Here is a 23,883-nt window from a genome sequence, read left to right as displayed (position 1 = left end):
ACTCGCTGCACCGCGCGGTATTGCCGGCCCGCCGCGCCGCTGGTCCACCGCGTCACTGGCTAGCCGCGGCGCACTGGCCGCTCGCTGCGCTACCTGCACGCTCCGAGCACCACGATGCCAGCCCTAGTGCACAACCTCCTCACGGTCACGGGAAAAGGGGAGCTGAGGCGGGAGATAAGGGACGGCAGGATCGCCCTTTCCCATTTATTTTGTCGAAACATTTTTTTTCTTGGTCCATTATTTACCAGCAGCTCACAGGGTTGAGAAACTGGGGCAGACTGTAGCTTTGGATTGAAAAAAATAGGGACAAATCTGCAAAGTTAAAAAAAACAGGGTCAAACATGCGGTTAGAGTTGAAAACTAAGGGCAGTAATATAATTGTCCCTTTTATTTATTGATTTGGCCATTTCTTTACCTAATTATTTCACTGTTTATTTTGTAAATAGTAGGAAAGTCAAGGCTTGGGATATTTGAAATCTTACATCGTATGAGGTTACCAGAGTACTGTAATAAAACTCTTCTCATATTCATATATGATGTTGCAGCTTTAAAGAAATTGACGTGGACTGGGAGTAGGCTAATTAATTAGCCAAAAAGCTACAAACCTCTCCAGACTTTGAACTCTTTTGCACTACCCTATAAATGGAGCGAGGCATAAACATAGCAACACAACGCTGGCGTGTTGTAAGTACTTGTAACCTGGCTGGCTGGCTCGCAGCGAGCGTGAAGACCCACACGCACCCTCTCCTTTCGTTGCCCCGTGCACCCAAGCCGCCATGGCCGGCCCCTTGAAGAAGCGCGGCATGCCGGCACTGGGGTGGTGGCTCATGGCTGTCGGCACCTTCCGCTCTGCCTTCACCTGGTCGTGCTTCTTCGGCTCCTCGTCGCTCTGCTCGGCCACCTTCTCCGAGATACAGGGTGCGTTCTGGTGACCTTCAGACTATGTCCTCAACTCCTGATGCTCGCTGCTTCTTTCAACTTGTAAACCGTACACTATGAGATGGGCTTTTCAGTGAGCAGCGTACATGGGCGCACGGTTGCGGTGTGGACGCTGCTGTCGTGCACGCTCTGCTTCCTGTGCGCCTTCAACCTCCACAGCAAGCCACTGTACCTAGCCACCTTCCTGTCCTTCGTCTACGCCATCGGCTACCTGAGCGTCGAGTGCGTGGTGTACCACGCCATCAGTGTAGCTAGTCTCGTCCCGTTCACCTTCATCGCAGGTAGTACAACACATGTATCAGATCACAGGGTCTCGACATCGAAATCCTTGAGTGGAACTGATATTTAACCTGATTTTACATACATATTTCATTGCAGGGACATCCATGGTCTGGATGCTACTTCAGTGGAACTCGGATGGCCATGGCCCCAGTCTGCGTGGGGCAACTTCCAAGCAGCCCTGACCCTGCCCGGTTATTTTCCTATGAATAATGGGCATCTCCTGTACCCAATGTGGCCACAGTTGACTTCAACTATACATCAGTGCATGGATGCAACATGGAAAACTCTGTAATATTTTTTTTGTCGTCCTTGTACTTTGCTATGGTACACCAAATTAATAGTGGACCATTGATCTAGATGTTAACTAGCACATATTACCTCATATAAAAGGTAACAGAAAGAAAGTATAATATCGTCTTATTAGATCTATAATATATAGGTATCATCACTACGCCAAAAACATTACTAGGGATATGATTTGTGGGGATACCTCTTTTTTTAATAGAAGCGGCTCCATTTACAACCGCCTCAAGAAATGGTTTCTGCAACGTGCCGCCTCTAACAAAACATCTTTTAATTAGATCTATAATATGAATGTATCATCACCACAAGAAAACAAAATATCCACTAGTACAGAAAACATTTATATTGGCGTTTCTAAACCTATTTTCACTGGCGTTTTTACCAACCGCCAGTGTTGAAACGCTAGTAAAAATAGCGAACTTCACAGGCGTCATCTAGATAACCACCTCTACAAATATTGACACTGGCGGTTTTCTAAGAAAATCGCCACAATAAATGGTTTATACTTGCTATTTTGTTAAGAAAACTGCCAGTATAAATGATTTTTCTAACATTGCAAATCGAGCTCAAAAATAGCAAAAACAAATTTATTCAAGGAGGCTTGCACAAGGCAGCCACACACAGTTCGGCCTCAAGTCTCGCGCATTACACCCCTTACCACTGCACCACAAAGTCACTTGTGACTAAATATTACAAATATTCCCTTAGTATTCACTCCGACAGATTTTGAAATGGAGATTTAAAGAATTACACCAATTCAAGTGAAAAAAGTTTCAAAAGCAAAGTTGTAGATCTTGTCGAGATCTACAACTTTGCTTTTGATTGTTTTCTAGTCAGAGGTTATTTGGGAAATAAAAAAATAGGAATTTTAAAATCATTAACCTTAAAACATGATTTTTTCACCCCAAATGATTGTAAATGAAAAGTTGTCAACTACAAAGTTGTAGATCTTATCGAATCCTATAACTTTCGTTCAAACCATTTCTCCATCTGAGATCATTTCAAAAACTCAAAAAAATTAATTTCAAATAATTTGTATTGACGCTAGGTTATGAAAACCGCCAGTATAAATGTTTTTTACTGGTTCTTTTCTTAAGGCTACCGCCAGTATAAATCGTGTATTTTTACTAGTGGTAGTGTTAAGAAATAAAGCGGCCAGTAAAAATAAATTTACACTAGCGGTTCGTGGCCTAGGCCCATAGTTTCATTTCTATTGGTGACTATACATTATGAACCACTAGTAAAAAAATAGCAACCATCAGCGAAAATCAATTGTGTACTAGTGATCCTTGAGGCAAGCCAAAAACCTTCAAGAAAACCATGAAAACGACCAAGAAAATCAGTCAAAGTGACCAAGAAAACATAGACGTGGTAACTTTTTTAACATTGTCAAGAAAATATAACCCCATTTATTTATACATGTTCTTCCAAGAATCGAACTCGTGACACAAGGCTTCACATTAATCGAGGCGGTCACATTCAACCGCCTCGTAAAATCGATTTACGAAGGCGGTTAAAAAATAACCGTCTCCTAAAATCTATTAATGGAGGCAGGCCTTATAAGAGACCCGCCTCCAAAAATATCCCCATTTTTGGAGGCGGACCTCTTATAAGGCATGCCTCGGTTAATAAGCTGAGGACTAGCAAGCCCATGAAAACCGCGGCCCATACTACCCTTACCGGGATTATATATATATATATATATATATATATATATATATACACACACACTGTTCTGTAGCTGGACATAGAATAACTTATTCTGTGATCACTTTGAGTTACGATAATTACCATGCTAATTTACGAGATTACAGTAACTCCTTTCTAAGTGATTTACTATAACATTATCGTAAATATCATCATGAGTTGTAGTAACACGAGTATCGTAAATGCATATTTATGTTATCGTAAATTGGTACAAATATTATCGTAAATCAAGTTGGCTATAGAATAAGTTATTCTATGGTGAGCTGCAGTTTTATATATATATATATATATATATATATATATATATATATATATATATATATATATAGGGAGAGGCTATTCAGTAGCCGGCTACAAAATAAGTTATTCTGTAGCCACCTCCATTTACCATAATTTTATACACTAATTTACGATAATGTTAATACATATTTACGATAGTTGGGTTACTATAACACATGGAGATATTTACCGTAACGTTATAATAAACCACTTAGTAAATTAACATAGTAATTATCGTAACTCAAAGTGGCTACATAATAAGTTATTTTGTAGCCAGCTACAGGATAGTAGTTCTATATATATATATATATATATATATATATATATATATATATATATATATATATATATATATATATATATATATATATCTACAGAATAAGTTATTATGTAGCCAGCTACAGGATAGTAGTTCTATATATATATATATATATATATATATATAGAACTACTATCCTGTAGCTGGCTACAAAATAACTTATTCTGTAGCCACTTTGAGTTATGATAATTACTATGTTAATTTACGAGATTATAGTAACTTCTTACTAAGTGGTTTAATATAATGTTATGGTAAATATCCCCATGTGTTATAGTAACCCAACTATCGTAAATATATATTGACATTATGATAAATTAAGTGGTTTAATATAATGTTATGGTAAATATCCCCATGTGTTATAGTAACCCAACTATTGTAAATATGTATTGACATTATGGTAAATTAGTATATAAAATTATAGTAAATAGAGGTGGCTACAGAATAACTTATTTTGTAGCCGGCTACTGAATAGCCTCTCCCTATATATATATTGCAACTTAGGGTTTTCTTCTTACTTGCTCTCTTTCTCTCTCAGTTCCTCCCGCCAACAGCAGAACATCGCACCCGACGCCCCGTTCCTCTCCCTCACTCGCCCCTTCCTCTCCCTCACCTCTACCTCTCCCCCATGGCAGCCCCAGCGGCGGCTCCACCCTCTCCTCTCCCTCTCCCCCACAGTCGACGCAGCCAAGGCGCATGCACCTCCCTCTCTTCTCGATCTCCGGCGACGGTGGCACAACCCTCTCCATTGAGCTCGCCGGTGCACAGGGAGGCCGGATCGGCCTCAGCGCGGGCGAATTCGGTGAAGGTGGCGCACAGGGAGGCCAGATCCGGCCCCAGCGTGGGCGGGGACCTGGCGGCAATGGCGCATCCCACTCCATCGAGATCAGCCAGCGCACAGGGAGGCCGGATCTGGACCAGGAGCAGGCAGATCTGGCAACGGTGGGGCATGGGGAGGCTGGATCTGACCCCGGCGTGGGCGGATCAGGAGACGTTGGCGCATCCCTCTCCCTCTCCCTCATGCTCGCATGCGCACGGGAATGGCCGGATCCGGCCCGGGCGCGGGTGGATCCAGCGACGGTGGCGCACAGCGAGGCCCAGATCCAGGCCCGGTTAGGGTTGGGCTAGGGGCTTTTTTCTTCTTCTCTTTTTTCATTTTATTTACCGAGGCAGGCATTTGAACTGCCTCAGTAAAGAATTGTTTACGGTGACCTTTCCACAGAGGCGGTTGGGATACCCGCCTCGGAAAATCCTTTTTGGGCGCCTCAGTTAAGTTTATAGTAGTAGTTTAAATTAAATAAGTGTAGAATAAATTATACTTTCGAGCTATAATTATTCTTCATGAAGCTCCACTTGTTTTTAATTCCTCTATAATTACTCTCCCCATTTTTATGCGGCATTAAGTCTCAATATTTTTTGTGCAGAGATAGATCGAGGTAACAATTCTAAGCCTATTTCAATTGTTGATAATAATGTGCTTAAAAAGGATGGCAATGGTACCTCATTGGATGCAATTGCAAAACATCCCACTACTCATACTAAGGGTATGCCTAAATATGTTGCTCCGAACTTGAGAGGACCCAAACTTGTTTGGGTACCATCAAAAAATAGATGAATGATTGTAGGTACCATGGCATTGGAGGTGTTGAGACTGGCGGTCTCAGACAGTGGCGAATTAGTAGGGGCCTCCGCCCGATGAGTGTGGTAATCGGGTGGAGGCTTTGGATGGGCTGGCTCGGTGAGTGGGTGTGCAAGGGAGTGACACGCAATGCAGTGGTTTCATTAATACATTCACCAACCTCTTGCACTGTTACAAGTGTTCTCTATTTATAGGACTCAACTACTTCTTGACATAATTTATTACAATGCCCCACAACTGCTACAGTACATTCCTGGAATATTCCGCCACTAGTCTCTCGTTTGCGAGGCAATCTTGCCACACCGTCTTCAAGTAATGGGCCTCCATAAGCGGTCGGCCCACCGTGCCTCGGTCTTTGGCCCAGAGGCCTGGGTTCCCGACGCTGGCCTCCGTCTTTAGTGGCGCACCACTTCCTGCGCGAGTCTCCGCCGGTCCGGTCGGAGACCTCATCCGTAAGTCTTCGCCCGGCCGTGCGGGGGCCATGCTGGCACGCTCACGCGGACCACGGGCGCCTGCGCTTGGGTACCTGCACACACTTAGGTAAGATTGTTTGTTTGATTAGTTCGAGGGTAGGGTGGCCTCCGCCTTTAGCGCCGGAGACACCCGTCAGCTGAAGCGGGGCGGCGTCCGCCTGAGCGGCCGGAGAAGCCTGTGCCCGGCCCGGGCGGAATCCACGACAAGCTCGCTGAGCCTCGTGCAGCGCCCTATGAACATAGCCAGGAAAGTTCCTTTAGTCAGCGCCAGATCTCTGCCCTAAGACGGTCGAAGACGCCTTGGTGACACCTCACCGTCGGAGGCCTTCGCCACCCGCCGAGGCCGTGTTACAACAGTTCCCCCCTTTTGAGACCACGGTTCGCCTGAGCGTGCCGTGAGCTCAAAACACCTTGACCAAAAGGCGTCCGTGGGGGTGGAGGCCACACGCATTGGCATCTCCGAGCGAGGCCCCGCTGCTTCCCCCCTGGCCCGCTCTAGTGCGGCCGCTGGTCTTATTGATAGTAGCCATTGGCCAGCAAATCTAGCCGATGTCCTACGCTGTGGCCATTTATGCCGTGTTAGTTTCCGTTGTATACCTTGCGACTTCTTCGGAGATGACCGTTGTGCGGTAGGCGAATTCTCCAGAGATGACCATTGTATGGCGGGAGCCAGACCGCCCGCTCGCGGCCTATATAAGGGTGGGGTTGATGGCGGCGTCCCCCCCCCCGCATTGCTCATTCGCTTTCCTTACCTCTGAGAAATCGCTCTCTGCTCTCTTCGCTTTCGCCTTTGCTGCTTTCGCACGTTCCGTCTTTCTGCCTGCGTCTTGCGCCTAGGCTGCTGCCATGGTGGCTTTCTTTTCCGCCTCCACCCATACTTGCTGGCCCGCCTTCTTTGGACCCTATCGCCACCTTCTTGGCGTTAGGGCCACCGGCTAGGGTGCGCGTTTTGAGGAGTGCATGCTTGCCTCCGCCTCTGTGTTAGAATTTGAAAAGCTAGTGGAGGAGGATTTGGGGAGTGTCTCTGCGTCCGTCGGAGACCTGATCGCTGCGGATTCCAGAGCAATGGCGATAAAGTCACAGGATTTTGGCCCTTCCTCCATTACTGAAGAGGCGGTCACGGAGATGGTGAAGGAATCGTGTTTTCCTTCTTCGAGGGTAAAAATCCCTCCGCCTGGCCAGACTGTTCCGGAACCGAAGGATGGATATGCGGTGGTATTTTGGGACTTCTTCACCTACGGCCTCCGCCTTTCTTACATCCCCTTCCTCTGCTGGGTGTTGGAGACCTTCAATGTCTAGCTCCATCATTTGACTCCTATTGCCTTCCTTACGCTCAGCAAATTCTGCTGGGCGTGTGTTTCTTATGGTGCCGAGCCAGATGTGGACACCTTCTGCGTGTACTACGAGCTGCAGAAGCAGCCGAAGAAGAAGAAGGAGGTGCAGGAGGGCAAGGAGGTGGAGTTGACCTACTAGTATGGTAGTTGCACCTTTATGTCGAAGAGGAACCAAGGCGTAGACCGCCTAGAGATCTCTTTTTGCTAGAAGGGCAAGTGGGATCGTGGCTGGCTTGAGCAGTGGTTCTACGTGAAGACCTACGGGGTCTGTGGCACTACTGAGGATGCTGTGGAGTTTGTGGAGTATCCATTGACTTCAAGAATGGAGGAGATGGCCCCGCATACGCGCGTGGATCCGTCAGAGGAGGTGTCTCTGTCGAGGGAGGCTTGCGACCGGGCTTTTGCGGCAGCGTGCTGCTACTCTAGGGGCCGCGACCTGGTGGAGGAGATTATGGCCTCCAACTACTGGCCCCTAGGCAAAGACAACCCAGCCTTTCGGCTAGAACACGTGAAGGTTCCCATTTTTGGGCCGGAGGCCGGGATCCCGTTCCCCCACTTCGGGCAGTCTTTGGGGGAGGGGGTGACGGAGGACAGTTTCATCTCCGAGGTTGAGGAAGCGGCCGTCAGATTGGTTGGCAAAATTTCCAAGCGTGAGTACATGTCTCGGAGAGCCATGGTAGGGACCATGCCGCGGCTCAATCGAGTTTTTGAGGAGGTCGGGATCGTCTACCGGGAGCGCGAGGTTCCCATTGAGGTTCTGGCTTCGATTGAGAAGAAGAAGAAGAAGGCCTTCGCGAAGAATGTTACGGCGGAGGCCAAGTCCAAGAAGAGGAAGGGCGATGTTGTTACTCGGCGCCTACAAAAAAGAAGAAGAAGAGCGGTACTCTCGTGATCGCGCCGGCTGTGTCTTCTGCCTGTAGTGCTGGCGTTGCCTCCGCCGACAGTGAAGACGTTCAGAGCTCCTCCGTCCCGTCGGTGGACATGCGAGTCGCGAGCGGAGAGGATCGCGGCTCTCCTAGAGCTCCGGTGGGCGCTGTGAGCGGTGCTGGGCGTCTGGGAGCCAGCGCTGCTCCGGCGTGCACCTTGCATGGTGCTGTGAGTGTCGGCGAATAGCCGGAGGCTAGCGCCGCCGATCCTATGCCCGACATTCTTGGCGGGCTATATTCAAGTTCTGAAGAGGGCGCGGAGGCCGCCTTGCAGCATGCTCCTTCGTCTCCCGCCGTTGTTGCGCCTTCGCCCGCGCCAGCGGCCGATGTTGGGCAGCCTCACGCTGTGCTTGCTGAGCAGTCCCCGGCGGTTCGGTCTTCTTCGAGCCCTCCGCCCACCAGGCCGCTGGCTGAGATCGGGCCCTTTGGGCCTTCACCACATGATATGGTGGAAACTTCTGCCCAGGGTGCTCGGTAGGCGTCCCAGCCTGGGCTTTTTACGAGTAAGTTTGTTTGTTGCACATTTTTGTGTTTACTGCCTTCGCCCGGTTTGTTTGTTTATGTATTGTACCAAGTGCTAATACCGTGTACTTGTTGCTTTGTAGGTGATGTCATGGCTGGACTCCTCACCCTAGAGGAGCGTGCGGCTGTTGCCGGCGTCAGGTTTGGTCTGGGGCAGCCGGGGCTCATGGTGTCGGGTCCAAGTGAGTATAGAGTGTTTTTATTTTACTCATCTTTTGGCATGTTGTTATTGTCTATTTCTGATCGGCTCTCTGACCTGAGTTGTTGTTGTTGTTTTATGCAGGCTCCTCCGACACTTCTATCTCAGGTTGGGAAGAGTGCTATCTTGGGGTTCTTGGAGACGTCGAAGGTGGTCTCTGGCAGTTGGTGTATGTATTGTGAGATTTGCTTTTCTTACCTTATGGTCTTGTGTTTATTTATTCTTCTTTGAACAGATCGCTTCAAACAACGCCTGAGGGACATGGATTTCTTCCAACTTCTCCGTGTTCATCTGGAACACCAGAGCTTGGTGCGTTTTCAGCGGTTTCCCTTTTTTGGTGTATGTTCGTGTTTAGACTTGTTTTTGTTTCTATTGCTGATCGCCTTGGTTGTCTTCTTTTATAATCGCAGGGGTATCACACAGCCGTTGTTATGGAAGAGCGCTACACTCATGAGGTCTCCGACCGAGGTACTACGATTAAAGCGCTAAAGGCGGAGAACGAGCACCTGGAAGGTGAAAAAGGGGGTTTGTCCAACTCCCTTATAGCTCTCCGCCTTTCTCTGGCGGAGAAGGGACAAGAAAAGGAGGCTTTGAGGGCCAATCTCGCCAAGGCCTGGGATGCGGAAGCTTTGTCCGCCGAGCAGGCCCGCAGGGCGAATGAGTTGGCCGAGGGTCTCCGGCTAGAGCTGGCCTCTGAGATGGAATCCACGGCTGTAGTGGGGGAGCAGCTGTCTTTGACGACGAGGCGTTTGGACTCGGTCAAGGGGGTCCTTGCTTCAACCGTTGGCCATTACCGAGCTATCATCGCCGAGTTCGAAGGCGAAACCTCCGCTCCTCCAGAGGAAGACAGCGTCTACGCCCTCGCCTGTTGGCTGAAGCATCACCTTGCGAAGCTCCCTGGTCTGATCAATGGCTGCATGGACTACGGGGCGCTGGCGGGAGTATCGAATTACGCCAAGCTTTTGGTGCGCGGTGGGTGTACGCATACCGAAAGTATTCCGGAGGGAGCGCTTCCGGGTCCGGAGGAGCTTGGTGAGACTTCTCTTGGTTTGCGAAAAACCTTGAGAAATTCCATTGGGTACTTTTGGGCTCCATTTGGGAGACCTGCCACCCAGAAACTGGCGGAGGAAAAGAGGGCGAAGGTATTTCTAGTCTTTATAGCCGCTATTTTTGTCTCCTTGCCTTTTGCAAAGCTGCGAAGGCTTTCGTTGCCTGTGCCCCTAATATTTTAGCCTTTGCTACAGGATGCGCAGAAGAGTCTTGCGGGCAGGCCTCCGTCAGTTCCGCGCTCGGCGACCGCGGGCGGTGCCTCCGCCACCGCTGGTGCTCCGGTGGGTGCTGCGATCGGCGGTGGTGATGGTCGGAGGACGCAGGCACCGTCCCCGCCCACAGTTGATGCGGGCTCTGTTCTAGGGACTTCTGCAACGGCCGATGTGCCGGAGGTCTAGGCTCTTTGCAGCATTTAGTTGTTTTGACTTGTATATTGTAGTCCGGTTGGACTCTTGTGAATAAAGTTTCTTTTGTTCTGAATGGTTTTGTGGGAAATTTTAACCTTGCGCAGGTTCCGAATCGGGAGCCTACGCAAGATGTTGCGCCTTTGACTCTCTACAAGGACGGTATTTATGTGAGCGGAGAGCTTTGGGAGTATTGGCGTTCGGCCTTTCCCCGCAACGTTGCGCGCGACATGTTTGAGTCAGTTAAGTTTGACATAGACGATGAGCGCGCTGGGTTTACTCGCGCGCTTGCTTGGCGCGGACCTCCGCCACAATAGTTAGGATTTTATTGTAAGTTTGCGTCCTGTAAGAATGCTACTTGATGTTTTATGGAATACAAAACAGGTTCACTTTCTTGATTGTTTGTGCGGGGGCTTAGGTATGTTGTGCTAGTTTACATATCTCGTCTAGTCCCGAGCTTGCACACCATGGGCCTTTGCTTGGGCGAACGTGCGCGATATAGAGGTGGTGGCCAGGACCTTGGCCCCATGTTCTCTCCTTCTGTGTGCTTGCTTGATGGTCGGGGTAGAAGTGTTGGAAGTTTTTTGGCCGGCGGAGGCGTACTTGAAGTCCGTCTGGAGAGGCTTGCTAAATCGGTTTGTGATTTGATAGAAGGTTTGGCACAGCTTGTGCAGACGGTGGAGACTTTTGGTATTTCTTTAGCTGGGTGTTTTAGCTGTCTGGTGGTATGGGCCTCTGACGCTGCACACCCGTGGGACATGTTTCATTTGTGGAGATGGCAGGTTAGGTCTCCGGCGTCAGGGGGATGTTACGAGATTTCGTGCGATATCCCCCTTCTTCTGTAGGCCTACGCTGTTCATCACCGTGCCGTAGTTCCTGTCTCTTTTCCCACAGTCTCCGACTGTCTACTAGTGCCTCCGATTTTACAAGTTTTTGTACAATATCTATGGCCGACTTAGATATCTAAGGAAACCCCTGCCTCCATTGTCATTGTTGTGGCTTGTGCTTGTGCTCTGCCTTCTTCCCCCCTTGAGCCTTATGCTGACTGAGGTTTTAAGGGCATTGGGGGAACCCGTTTTATAGTGGGGTGGTGGTTTTTGGTTGTTAAATTTTTGGTACGTTGTTTGTTGGAACGTATCTTGGCTTTAATGGCCTATATCTTGGTTGTATTATTCATGTCTTTCGAGATCTTTTGGAGTAAATAGGCCTAGTGCCTAAGTGACAGGGTTTTGTCAGACCTTGTCCTCGTTTTGCTGTTTTCGATGGCGGAGACCTTCTTCCTGGTTCTAGCGCCATAATGGTGTTGCCCCTGATGCTTGGGTTGGTTTTTTGTTAATTTCGGAGGCCTGTTTTGGCCGAGGTTGTTTTTGCCTTGCTGCCTGAATTTGTTCAGGTCTTCGTCAAGGTCGGAGGCCTGTTTGGTCAAGTTGATTTTTGCCTTGATGCCTGAATTTGGACAGGTCTTTGTCAAGGGTCGGAGGCCTGTTTGGCCAAGTTGATTTCTGCCTTGATGCCTGAATCTGGACAGGTCTTTGTCAAGGTCGAAGGCCTATTTGGCCAAGTTGATTTCTGCCTTGATGCCTAAATTTCGATAGGTCTTTGTCAAGGGTCGGAGGCCTATTTGGCCAAGTTGATTTCTGCCTTGATGCCTGAATCTGGACAGGTCTTTGTCAAGGTCGAAGGCCTATTTGGCCAAGGTTGTTTTTGCCTTGATGCCTAAATCTGGACAGGTCTTTGTCAAGGTCAAAGGCCTATTTGGCCATAGAGGTCATTTCAAATTGCCAATGCCTGTGGCCGGCGCTTTGAAAGGACCTTTGCTTATTTTTGTTCACCTAATATTGCGGCGCCAGAGCTGGCCGCTTTCGGTTTTGGACTTTTCAAGCGTTCTTTTGGGGGATTACCTCTTTATACTTGTAGAGGATTTTTACATTGAGCCTGCCTCATTAAAAACCTCACCTCCGCTTGGAGTTCCCCTGTGAGGAAAAGAGTACAGGCTCTATTACATTTTTTGGGTTGAAGAAAAAAAACTAAAAGGTAAATGAACAGAGGGGCCTCCGCTTATTATTTGCGGAGGTTGCCCTTTGGTACATTGCCTAGATGTAGTATCTGCGGAGGCTGTCAATATTCCAGGTGTGGGTTGTCGTGACACCTTCGCTGTCAGTCTAGTGGAAAGAGCTAGGGCGGCCTATTGTCGTTGCTGTGTATGAGCCTTCCAATTTCGGTTGCAGTTTGCCAATAAGTTGTGCGTTGGGTTTTCTTCTGAGTACGAGGTCCTCGTGTTTTATGTCTTTCCTTACCACCTGAGAGTCTCTCCACTTCTTGGTTTGGGACTGATATTTTGCAATGTTTTTGACTGCTTCCAGTCTTATGGCTTCTATTGTTTCTTTTGCATATTCTTCATCTTGCAACATTAGTTGTCTCGTTGTGTGAAGGCTTTCGTGCTTGATTTCTTCTGGCATCATGACCTCTTCTCCATAAAGCAGTTTGAATGGTGTGAATCCTGTTCTTCTTGAGATAGATGTATTGTGTGACCAAATCACTCTGGGTAATTCATCTACCCATTTTCCTTTGTGTAGGCCCAGCAATGTTTTTGATATTGTTGAAAACACTATTCTGTTTGCTCTTTCCATAGCACCATTGGACTCTGGGTGGTATACTGAGGAGAAGGCTAGTTTTGTCCCAATGCTTTTGTAGAATTCTTTGAAGTTCTCTGAATCAAATTGTTTTCCATTGTCTACTGTCAAAATCCTCGGTACACCGAATCTGCAAATGATGTTTTGCCAGAAGAATTTTCTGACAGTTTCTGAGGTTATCTTCACCAGCGGCTTTGCTTCTATCCATATTGTAAAATATTCTACTGCCACTACTATGAATCTGTTTCCTCCTTGGGATGGTGGTAATGGGCCAACCAGGTCCATACCCCATCTTTGTAGCAGCCATGTCGGAGGTATAAGCTGGGTCTCCAACGATGGTTTTGACTACCCTAGAGAAAATGTTTGGCATGCTTTGCATGTTCTAACTGTCTGCTCTGCATCTTGTATGTGTGTTGGCCAATAAAAGCCTTGCCTTATTGCCTTTGCTGATAATGCTCTAGAGCCAATGTGCGACCCGCAAATTCCTGAGTGTATTTCTTAAAGCAACTCTATGCCTTCACTCTGCGATATGCATTTGAGGAGAGGCTGGACTACTCCTTTCTTGTATAGTACACCATCTATGATTGTGTAATTTCTTGCCCTGGCCTGTATTCTTGTTGCTTTTGCTTCATCTTCTTCGGTGGTTTTGCCTTATAGGAATTCTGTTATCGCCTTTCTCCAATCTTCATTTTGTAGGTGTAGTATGGGCTTTGGGGCCTTAGATGTCTCCACAGTTGCCGGAGACTTCAAGGTCAAGTAAAAAGTGTTTGGTGGCAGTGGCAAGTTGTTTGCCGCAGCCTTTGCCAATTCATCTACCTCTGCATTTTCTGATCTTGGGATGTGCTTTAGGGTGAAGCCGTCGAATTTCTGCTCCAAATTTCTGACAATGGATAGGTATTTGATGAGTTCTGGCTCTCTTGCTGTGTATTCTTTCTCTACTTGGCCGATGACCACTTGAGAATCTGTTTTGACTGTCAATGTTTTTGCCCCTAGGGCCTTTGCTTTGCTCAGCGCTAAGATCAGGCCTTCATATTCTGCTATGTTGTTTGTTGATTTGAACTCTAGCCATGCTGCGTATTTCAGTTTGACGCCAGAGGGTGCCATTAGGACGGCGGAGGCTCTTGCTCTGGCTTGGCCCTAGGCTCCATCCGTGAATGCTATCTAGCCTTGAGTGGTTGGTTGTACCTTGGGCTCTGTCGTAGGTGTCCAATCTGCTACAAAATCAGTTAGTGCTTGTGATTTGATTGTTGTTCTGGGGACATACAAGATACCAAACTGTGATAGCTCTATAGCCCATTTGCCTATTTTGCTGAAGGCTTCTTTGTTTCTGAGCAAGTCTTGCAGTGGCAGCAATGTTGGAACTGAGATTTCGTGGGCTTGGAAATAATGCTTTAGTTTTCTTGATACCATCAGCACTGCGTAGGCAACTTTTTCTACCTCAGTGTAGTTTAGCTTGGCTCCGGACAGTGCTTCTGAGATAAAATAAACTGGCTTTTGAGTTTTGTCTGATTCTTTTTCTAGCTCATGAACTAAGACTGCGCTGACTGCATGGTCGGAGGCCGCCACATACAGCAATAGGTGGCTGTCTGATTCTGGGATGGAGACCACCAGTGAGTTTTCTAGATACTCTTTCAAGTTATGAAATGCCTCCGACTGCTTGGACCCGCACTCAAAGTTGCCTCCGCCCCTCAGGGCTTGGAAGAAGGGTAGGCTGCGTTCTGCTGATTTTGAGATGAATCTATTGAGCGCTGCTATTCTTCCCATCAGCATTTGCACTTCTTTCTTGTTTTTGGGCTCTGCCATTGTCATTATTGCTCTGGTTTTGTCTGGGTTCGCTTTGATGCCTTCACTGCTTATGATATATCCGAGCATCTTCCCTTTTGTGACTCCAAATATACATTTTTCTGGGTTGAGGCGGAGGCCAGCTGTCCTAAGGTTGGCGAAGGTCTCCTATAAGTCAGAGACATGATCATCCTTGTTCTTGCTCATGAACACTATGTCATCGACGTAGGCTATGATGTTTCTATCTAGTTGTGAGCCCAAAACTTTCTTTGTCATTCTGGCAAAGGTTGCTCCGACATTTTTGAGGCCCTCCGGCATTCTAGTGTAGCAATATGTCCCGAATGGAGTGGTGAAACTTGTCTTGTCTTTGTCTTCCCTTTTCATCCAGATTTGATGATACCCAGAGAAATAGTCGAGGAGAGAGAACCTCTGGCATCTGGCTGCCTTGTCGATGAAGGCATCTATTCTTGGCAATGGGAAAGGGTCTTTTTTGCAAGCTTTATTCAGATCTGTGAAATCTATGCACATTCTCATTTTGCCATTCTTCTTTGGTACCAGTACTATGTTTGCAAGCCATTCTGAATACTTCACTTCCCTGATGACTTTTGCATCTAACAATCTTTGCACCTCCGCCTTTGCTGCTAGGATTCTGTCCTTTGACGTTTTTCTCTATTTCTGCTTTCTTGGTCTCATGTTTTCATTGATATCCAGTTCATGCTGTATGATGTCCCTGCTGACTCCCTGGAGGTCAGAGGCTGACCAGGCGAAGATGTCTTTGTTTTTTACTAGAGTTTCCATGAGCTCTTCCTCCTCTGCCTTGCTCAATTCTGAGCTAATTGTTACTTTTCTGTCTGGTAGCTCCTTTTCTAGAGGGATCAGCTTTGTCTCTTCTTGACCTGCCATATCTGTTTTTCCTCTGGGCATATCTGGAGGCTCTAGTTCTTTGTCTGCCGACTCAACTGCATTGATGTTTCTTTGGGCTCTATAGATTGCTTTTTCTATGTTTCTTGCTTCTTTCTGGCTGCCTCGGACTGTGATAATACCATGGAGTGCTGGTATTTTCATGCACAGGTAGGCCATATGTAGGACTGCGTTGAATTTGGTTGTGAATCCTCTACCCAAGATGGCATTGTATGAGTAATACAGATCGACGACGTCGAAGGTTATGTACTTGGTCTAGCATTTGCTTGGGTTCCAAACGACACTGGGAGTGAGATTTTTCCTAATGCTTGTATCTGCTTGCCTCCGAATCCTATTAAAGGGGATTTGGAGGGCTGTAGTTGATTTCTGCTGAGCTTCATTTGGTCGAAGGTATTTGCGAAGATGATATCTGCTGAACTGCCAGTGTCAATTAGTACTCTGCTTATCTCCCATGCTGCTATGTTGGTCTTGATCACCATTGCATCTGCGTGAGGGTAGCTCTCTAGCTAGAGATCTTCTTCTGTGAAGGTGATTGGGACTCTGGACCAATCTGTGTATTTCGCTGGGCCTTGGACTGCTACATTGTTTACCAGGCGGAGGTGATCCTTTTTCTGTTTTTTTGTTTGAAACTCCATTGATGATCCTCCGGTGATTGGTAGTATCATGCCTATTGTTGGTAGCGGTCCATGGGGGTTGACTTGGTTTTATGGGTTTGGCTCATTTTTCGGTGCTAGTGGTTGGTTGTGAGGTTGCGGTGGAGGCAGTTGTTGCATGTGGTGCTGTTGCGGTGGAGGTTCAAACCTGATTTGGTTTTGTGCCGGTGGGTTTGTTTCGAGGTAGGTTATATGGGGAGATTTTGGGTTTATGTAGGTCAGGCTTGCCTCCGGCCTGTAGTTACCCACTGGAGGCTGCTGCGAAGGCGCTGACCGCCATGCTGGTAGGAAGTTTGGGTAATAGGCAGAGGCCAGTGTGGAGGGATGTATTTGGGTTGCGTTTAGCGCTGGGTACATTGGGTAGTACTGCTGGTGGCCAGTTGTGTAGGTGGTGTTGACCTCTCTTGTGCTCTGCTGTGTCGGAGGTTGGGCAGTCTGCTTGTTCTTCATCCTTTCCTGTGTCTCTTTTGTCTCCGAACAATCTTTGGTGCCGTGCCCTGCGTTTTCGCCGTGAAAAACGCAATATGGCCTGCGTTGTTTCTGGCTGTGGTTTTTGTTCCAGTTTTTGCCTTGGTAACCTTGCCGACCTTGGTTCCTGGTCTGGGTCTCTAGCTGTGCTGGCGCTTCCAGTTGCCCTTGCTCGGGGTGAGGTTGACCCTCGATGCTGAGCACTTGCCCCTAGCCTGGTTTCTGATTTGATGCATTCTGGTTATTATAGGTTTTCTAGGAGTTTTTGCTGCTGTTTTGCTGTCTATTTTGTCCCTGCTCCTCCAGCCTTTTACGGAGGTCATTGTCTAATCTGCAGTATTTCTCAAACTCATCATACAACTGTTGCAAGTAAGTTGCTTTCTTTCTTGCTAGGTGTGCAGCAAATGGCCCGATTCGAAGGCCTTTGATCGCTGCTTCGATGGCGATCTCATCTGGGATGTCTGGTGCCTTCGCCTTTAATTGCACAAATTTTTGGAAGTAGTCGTGTAGTGTCTCTCCCTGCATTTGCTTGCACTAGAATAGATCTGTGGAAGTCAGCGACTAAGCTGTTAGCCCCTTGAAATTTGCCAATATCTTGTCCCAGAGGTTTTCCCAAGAATAGACTGTGCTTGGTTTGAGCATAGAATACCAAGCCAACGCGTCGCCTTCGGCTGCAATGACAAATGACTTTGCCAAGACGGCGTCGTCTCCACCGACGGAGGCTACTGCTACCTCATAACTCATGATAAACTGATGGGGGTCTGTCTTGTCGTTGAACTTTGGTAGTATGATTGGCTTGTACGCCGTTGGCCATAGCGACTGTTGTATGCCTTCAGAGAGTGGGGACTTGGGATCGATAGGCCTCCGAATCACCTGAGATGGCATCATGGTCGGGCTGATCACTGGTGGAGGTGTTGCTGTAGAGGCTGGGATTGTGGAGGTTGACGCTGGTACTGCATGCTGCATACTTAGCATCTCAGCATGTAGGACTGTCAATTGCTGCCTTATTTATGCTGCTTGTGCTGACGCTTGAGTAGCTTGCTGATTAGCTACGAATGATGCTGCCATTTTGTCCCTCTCTTATTGCGCTCTTTGCAGCTATGCTTGCAGCTATTGCAGTTCTTGCTCGAGTGTTGTGCTTGAATTTGGTTGGGCCTTCGGATCTTGAATTTCTAGATCTTGGAGTTCCGGTGGTTGACCCTAGGCATCTGCTCTGGTGTTATCCTCCACTGGCGAGGTTGCGTAGGTGCTACGAGTGGTGCGTCTAGGCCTTCCTCTCTGACCCGTGGTCGTTGCTGCTCTGGTGGTGTTTTTTCTTTTCCCTGCCATCGTTGGTTTGCCTTGGCCGAACCATGGTGGGCGCCAATGTTGAGACTGGCGGTCTTAGACAGTGGCAAATTAGTAGGGGCCTTCGCCCGATGAGTGCGGTAATCGGGCGGAGGCTTTGGATGGGCTGGCTCGGTGAGTGGACGTGCAAGGGAGTGACATGCAATGCAGTGGTTTCATTAATACATTCACCAACCTCTTGCACTGTTACAAGTGTTCCCTATTTATAGGACTCAACTACTTCTTGACAGAATTTATTACAATGCCCCTCAACTGCTATAGTACATTCCTGGAATATTCTGCCACTAGTCTCTCGTTTACGGGGCAATCTTGCCACACCGTCTTCAAGTAATGGGCCTCCATAAGCGGCCGGCCCACCGTGTCTCGGTCTTCGGCCCAGAGGCCTGGGTTCCCGACGCTGGCCTCCGTCTTCAGTGGCGCGCCGCTTCCTACGCAGGTCTCCGCCGGTCCGGTCGGAGACCTCATCCGTAAGTCTCCGCCCAGCCGCGCAGGGGCCATGCTGGCGCGCTCATGCGGACCACGGGCGCCTGCGCTTGGGTACCTGCACACACTTAGGCAAGATTGTTTGTTTGATTAGTTCGGGGGTAGGGCGGCCTCCGCCTTTAGCGCTGGAGACGCCCGTCAACCGAAGCGGGGCGGCGTCTGCCTGAGCGGCCGGAGATGCCTGTGCCTGGCCTGGACAGAATCCGCGACAAGCTCGCTGAGCCTCGTGTAGCGCCCTACGAGCATAGCTTGGAAAGTTCCTTTAGTCAGCGCCAGATCTCCGCCCTAAGACGGTCGAAGACGCCCTGGTGACACCTCGCCGTCGGAGGCCTTCGCCACCTGCCGAGGCCGTGTTACAACAGGAGGCTTGATTCAATTGATCTCACATTGTTCATCACATATTGAGTCAAGGTATAAAGCTTAGTGCACATCCAAACTCAATGCCAAGTGAAAATTATGTGAAGTCCAAGTGCTATCAACATACAAGTGTCATATTCAAGTTGTGGTGATTTATTGGATTATTTGATGGCTTGAAAAAATATTTGAGTTGAAGATTGCTAGTTGGATGATCATGGGCTAACCAAGGTATATCTCTTATTGGTCATTTTATTTGGGTAGATATGAGTTGATTGAATAGGATAAACATGCAATGTTGCTTGTTATAAGATATTTGAATGGATAAATAGCCTAGTAATCAAGTTTGGGTTGATTTGTGTTGAATAAGTTCATAAGATGACACTTAGTAAGTGTATTGAATGGATATATGTCTTGTGGAAGTATTCAAACAAGTTAGTTTCAAGTTTGATTCACATTTGATGAAGTATAGCTCAATAGTTGAAATCTGTCCTATATTAAAAATCTGAGTGAGTTGTGATCTTAGCCATGTTTGAGTGATCAAAACTTCTTGGATTGGAATAACAATTGGTGTACATGCTATAGACTTAAGGTACAAGATGTTGTACAAATTTCATGAGAATTGTATAAGAGATGCTTCGGTTTTGGAGTGGATCTTGTCAGCTATAGTGCAGCAGTTTTCAGCATATAGGAGTGGTGGAAGAATTGAAATCTGGTAGCAATCTAGAAGTCAAATGAAGATTAAATTTTTTTAGTTGCTAGATAACTTAGTCAAGTACATCTCCACCAAATTTCGTGGTATTTGGATCTATACATTGGGAGATATACATTTTTCTTTGAAGAGTACAGAATCTACCAGAAAAGTGACAATTATTGGATTTATTTGGAGTCACTTTGATTGAAAGGTCCTCAAGTTGAAACATGTTTATAAGTAATTGAGGCACCTAAGTTTGGTTTTGAGATAATTTAGAAGCATGACAAGCAAAGAGTACAAGGCCATTTGATTGTGGAAGTGTACTTGGCACACTCTTGGTACTCAAATTAGAAGATCAAGATCAAACATAAGATGGAGATGAAGTTTAAACTCTAAGTGATGTTTGGAGATCATCGGGAAGAAACAAAATGACTTAAACAATTAGAAAGAAAAAGACTTAAAGAAGGAATCAAGGTTACTCATCAAGTTAAGTCCATCACTTGGATCAATCAATCAACTTATTTCAAGTGAGTGTCAAGAATGGTTCTTGGAGAGAGGTCACTTCTCCCTAGTGTAGGGGCTTACCGCCTATGTGTAGGTAAACCAAGTGTGGTGCTTAGAAGGCTAGAATAGAAGTGGTGATCTGATGAACATTTGAGATGCTTAGTTAAAGCAATAAAAAAGGTTGATCAAGAAAAGCAAGCAACACATAAAAGAGAGCTAGTCATGACAATTAAAGTGGTATTCCAAATAGTTCTCTCATGCAAGCATTAATCAAAAGATGAAGCAAGCTAACCACAACAAGATAGTGCACTTGATCATATTAGTGGTTCTCAAATCATATGTTTGAAGTATGAATTTCATTATTCATGATTGATCTTCACCAAGCTTATAATTGGACTTCATGTTGCTATTGGATTAATGAATTAGAATCTATGTGACTATCCTCTACTCTAACATAGCAAAGGTATCATTGTAATGTGCATGATCATTTCATCCCTTACTAGTATGCGATTAGTACATATAGTACATGCTTCATAGGATCATGCATAACAAATGAAATGTTTAAATTCATAGCCTACCACTATTGCTTGAATGATAAGCTGATCTAGTGTTTGGTATATGAATTTGTTCATGAGCTAGTAAACCCAAATACTTGATTTAATTAGGATTGCCAACCAGTGACAAGTACAACCTCGATAAGATAACCTCCAAATGAGTGTGAAGAACCTTAGAGAGGGTTCAAACCGGACTTGGAAGCTTAGGCAAATCAATTTAGCTCAAGTCAACCATACAAGCTCATGATAATGATAAGAGTACAAGCACAAGACAACAATGCAAATAGATATCTAGTTTGTTTGTTTCAAGAGGTATCTAGACTTAAGTATTTCATCAAGAATTCATAAGTGATGTCTAGATCAATTCACAAGTGATATCCTATAAGTGGTACTCATGAAGATATCCAAGGTTCAAGAAATGATTTTTATTGATAAATCCAACAAGTGGTTCCATACTAGAAAATTCTTTCAAGTAGTATCACATCTACATGTGGTATCAATCATGCAAGACGATGGTTCCACAAGTTATCCTCAACTTTAAGTGATCATCAAAATGAAGAATGAATCCCTCACTTCCAAGAGTTCAAGTTTAGCAAATAGATGACCCATGATATGACATAGGGGGAGGTGTCCCACAAATTGGTATCAAGGACGAAGATCCTATGTGTGGTATCTCAAGGGCTACAAGTGGTGTCATTCCAACAATCAAGTGATGTCCATAAAAAATGCAAGATTCAAGCCTCAACCATCTACCCTAAATGCAAACCTTTGCATCAATGAGAAGCACACCTTTTATGGAAATTGATGACAAAGGAGGAGAGATTGTACAAAGATATGAAAGCTTTGAGAGAGATTGAGACAAAGAAGTAGAGGTTTGACATGGACATGGACAAAGAGGGAGCAACATTGAAGAAAAGAGATGGATCATAATTCTTGGACAAGAGAAGCACACAAGTAGGGGGAGCAAGCTCATTAACTTTGATTGGTTGCATTTGATATGTGCATAGTCATGTGCTTGTTTGCATTGCATAAATCTCTTAAATTTGGTATGCATGCTTGTGTGATGTATGCTAGTTGTAGAACTTGAATGATGATTTGATAACTAGCATGCATAGGATGATAGCTAGACACTTGGTATGCTTTTCAAGTAATGCCAGTACCTTACTTTTAATGTTGATCTCACGAGGTATCTAGTGATTTTATTTCCAAGTAATATCTAGCTACTCATGGTGCTAAGGATGGTGTTAAAAAGTGCAACTCCGATTGGTATAACGCTTTAAAGGTTTACTCTATACACCTTAGCATCATTTGGTAGTAATTACTCTCCCACAATTCCAATCTATGCATATGTGCGAGCTTCAAACCAAATACTCTAGCACATATGTAGGGGGAGCTAATACTACCATTTCGGGTTTGTGGTACTTGCCAAAATCATTTACACATGGTAAAATTGCTTGGGCAAGCAACATGAATCCAAAAGAGATTAATTTCCATATCTTTGTAGAGTTGTCATCAATTACCAAAAAGGGGAAGATTGAAAGGTCCTTGTATGGTTTTGTTAATTGAGTGACAACCTAGGTGGACTAATTGTGTTTATGTGAGATACATAGGTGATTAGTCCATAGGTACATGTGTGTGAGCAACATATGCCATGAAGGTGGAAATGGCTCGGAGATGTTGAAAAGCTCACACATGTGATGATGGAGGAGCTCATTGCACATGAGACATGACATTGAGTCATGTGATCAAGGTGGAGAAGATCAAGACATGACTTGGCTTGATGGACTGGTTGCAAGCGTGAAGGGTAGGTTGGAGGCTTTGAAGTGATGGACCGCCTGGCGGTGAAGCTTGAGCAAGACTCAGCGTCGATGGATGGAGGCAACAGTGAAGAGCAAGTGTAGTCAAGATTGATGAACTAACATGATCATGTGATGATATGAAGTGGATCATATCATTGTTGATCGTGTTGGTGCATGTCTTGCATCAACATTGGAGGAGATGGAATGGAATGCGCAAGGCAAAGGTATAACCTAGGGCATTTCATTTCACTGGTCATAGGTGTGGAGAAGTTGATGACTAGGTTTAGGATAGATGGTCATACTATCAAGAGGGCAAACTTGTTTGCATATCGGTCATCTAGTGCCACTCAAGTGATTTAATTTTGCATCGTTGCTAGGATCGAGTGGCGTGGCAAGTTGAGTAGTTAACTCCTTGAAAAATGTTTGTGAAAAGCTAACACACATACACATAGTGGTGTACACTTGGTGGTGTTGGCACATTTACAATGGAGAAGAAGTTGGAGTTGATGTGGATCAACTTGGTGAAGAAAAGGAGGCAAAACAGGTCACTGGAAGTGACCGGACTCTGCGCAGCACAGCGACCAGATGCTGGCTAGCGAGTCCGGTCGTGTGTTCGTGAGAAGGCATGATCTCGGTCAAGTGACTGGGCGCTAGCCTCAGTAGGACCAACATGTCCGATCAATGGTAGCAGTTGGGCACAGTCTTTGTTAGTTGACCGGATGCTGCACAGTAAAAGTGACTGGACGTGCAGGGCCTGCGTCCGGTCACAGGTGATGTATGGTGACATAGGCGGCGCTGGAGTTGGCGCGTGGGAGCAGAGCTGATCGGACATTGGTCTACGTCCGGTCGTACAGGAGCAGACATGGCCAGTCATGATTGAGCGGCTCTGGGAGCTCTCTAGACTCGACCGGACAATGCCCCTCCTGCGTCCGGTCATGGTGGACCGGACATGTCCAGTTAAGAAAAACCGGCTCTGGTAGCTTACTGGAAACGACCGAACTCCAGTGTAGAGTGTCCAGTCACTTTGAGGAGTGTGTTCAGTCGCAACTTAACCATTGAGATCAGGCACTTAGCATTTGAAGCCAGGGATGATGTGGCAGCCATCCATTGACTGGATGGTGGCAGGGTGCGTCCGGTCGATACGACCGGTGTGTCCGGTCATCCCGAAAAATGCTAGTGAAGGTGTAACAGTTATTTTAGCTTGTGGGGCTATAAATAGAAGTGTTGGTCGGCCTTTGGCCAAGAGCTTGGTAGAGCTGAGCACACTAGAGCATTGGTGGCTTTATGTGGTAGTGCTTGGGAGCCCTCTAACTCACTT

The 23,883-nt window shown here is 46.4% G+C and overlaps 1 protein-coding gene across 1 annotated transcript; it reads left to right on the top strand.

The window, feature by feature from the left end:
- Nucleotides 1-689: 689 nt before the first annotated feature.
- LOC136485663 (ergosterol biosynthetic protein 28-like) lies at nucleotides 690-1,467 on the top strand. The gene is made up of 3 exons (XM_066482510.1): nucleotides 690-918; nucleotides 1,014-1,220; nucleotides 1,318-1,467. The coding sequence occupies exons 1-3, from the start codon at nucleotides 777-779 to the stop codon at nucleotides 1,401-1,403; spliced, it is 435 nt and encodes a 144-aa protein (XP_066338607.1). The 5' UTR covers nucleotides 690-776; the 3' UTR covers nucleotides 1,404-1,467.
- The last annotated feature ends 22,416 nt before the right edge of the window (nucleotides 1,468-23,883 follow it).

This window comes from Miscanthus floridulus, chromosome 10 (genome assembly GCF_019320115.1).
Source record: "Miscanthus floridulus cultivar M001 chromosome 10, ASM1932011v1, whole genome shotgun sequence".
Taxonomy (NCBI): domain Eukaryota; kingdom Viridiplantae; phylum Streptophyta; class Magnoliopsida; order Poales; family Poaceae; genus Miscanthus; species Miscanthus floridulus.
This window is presented reverse-complemented; position numbering and strand designations above follow the sequence as displayed.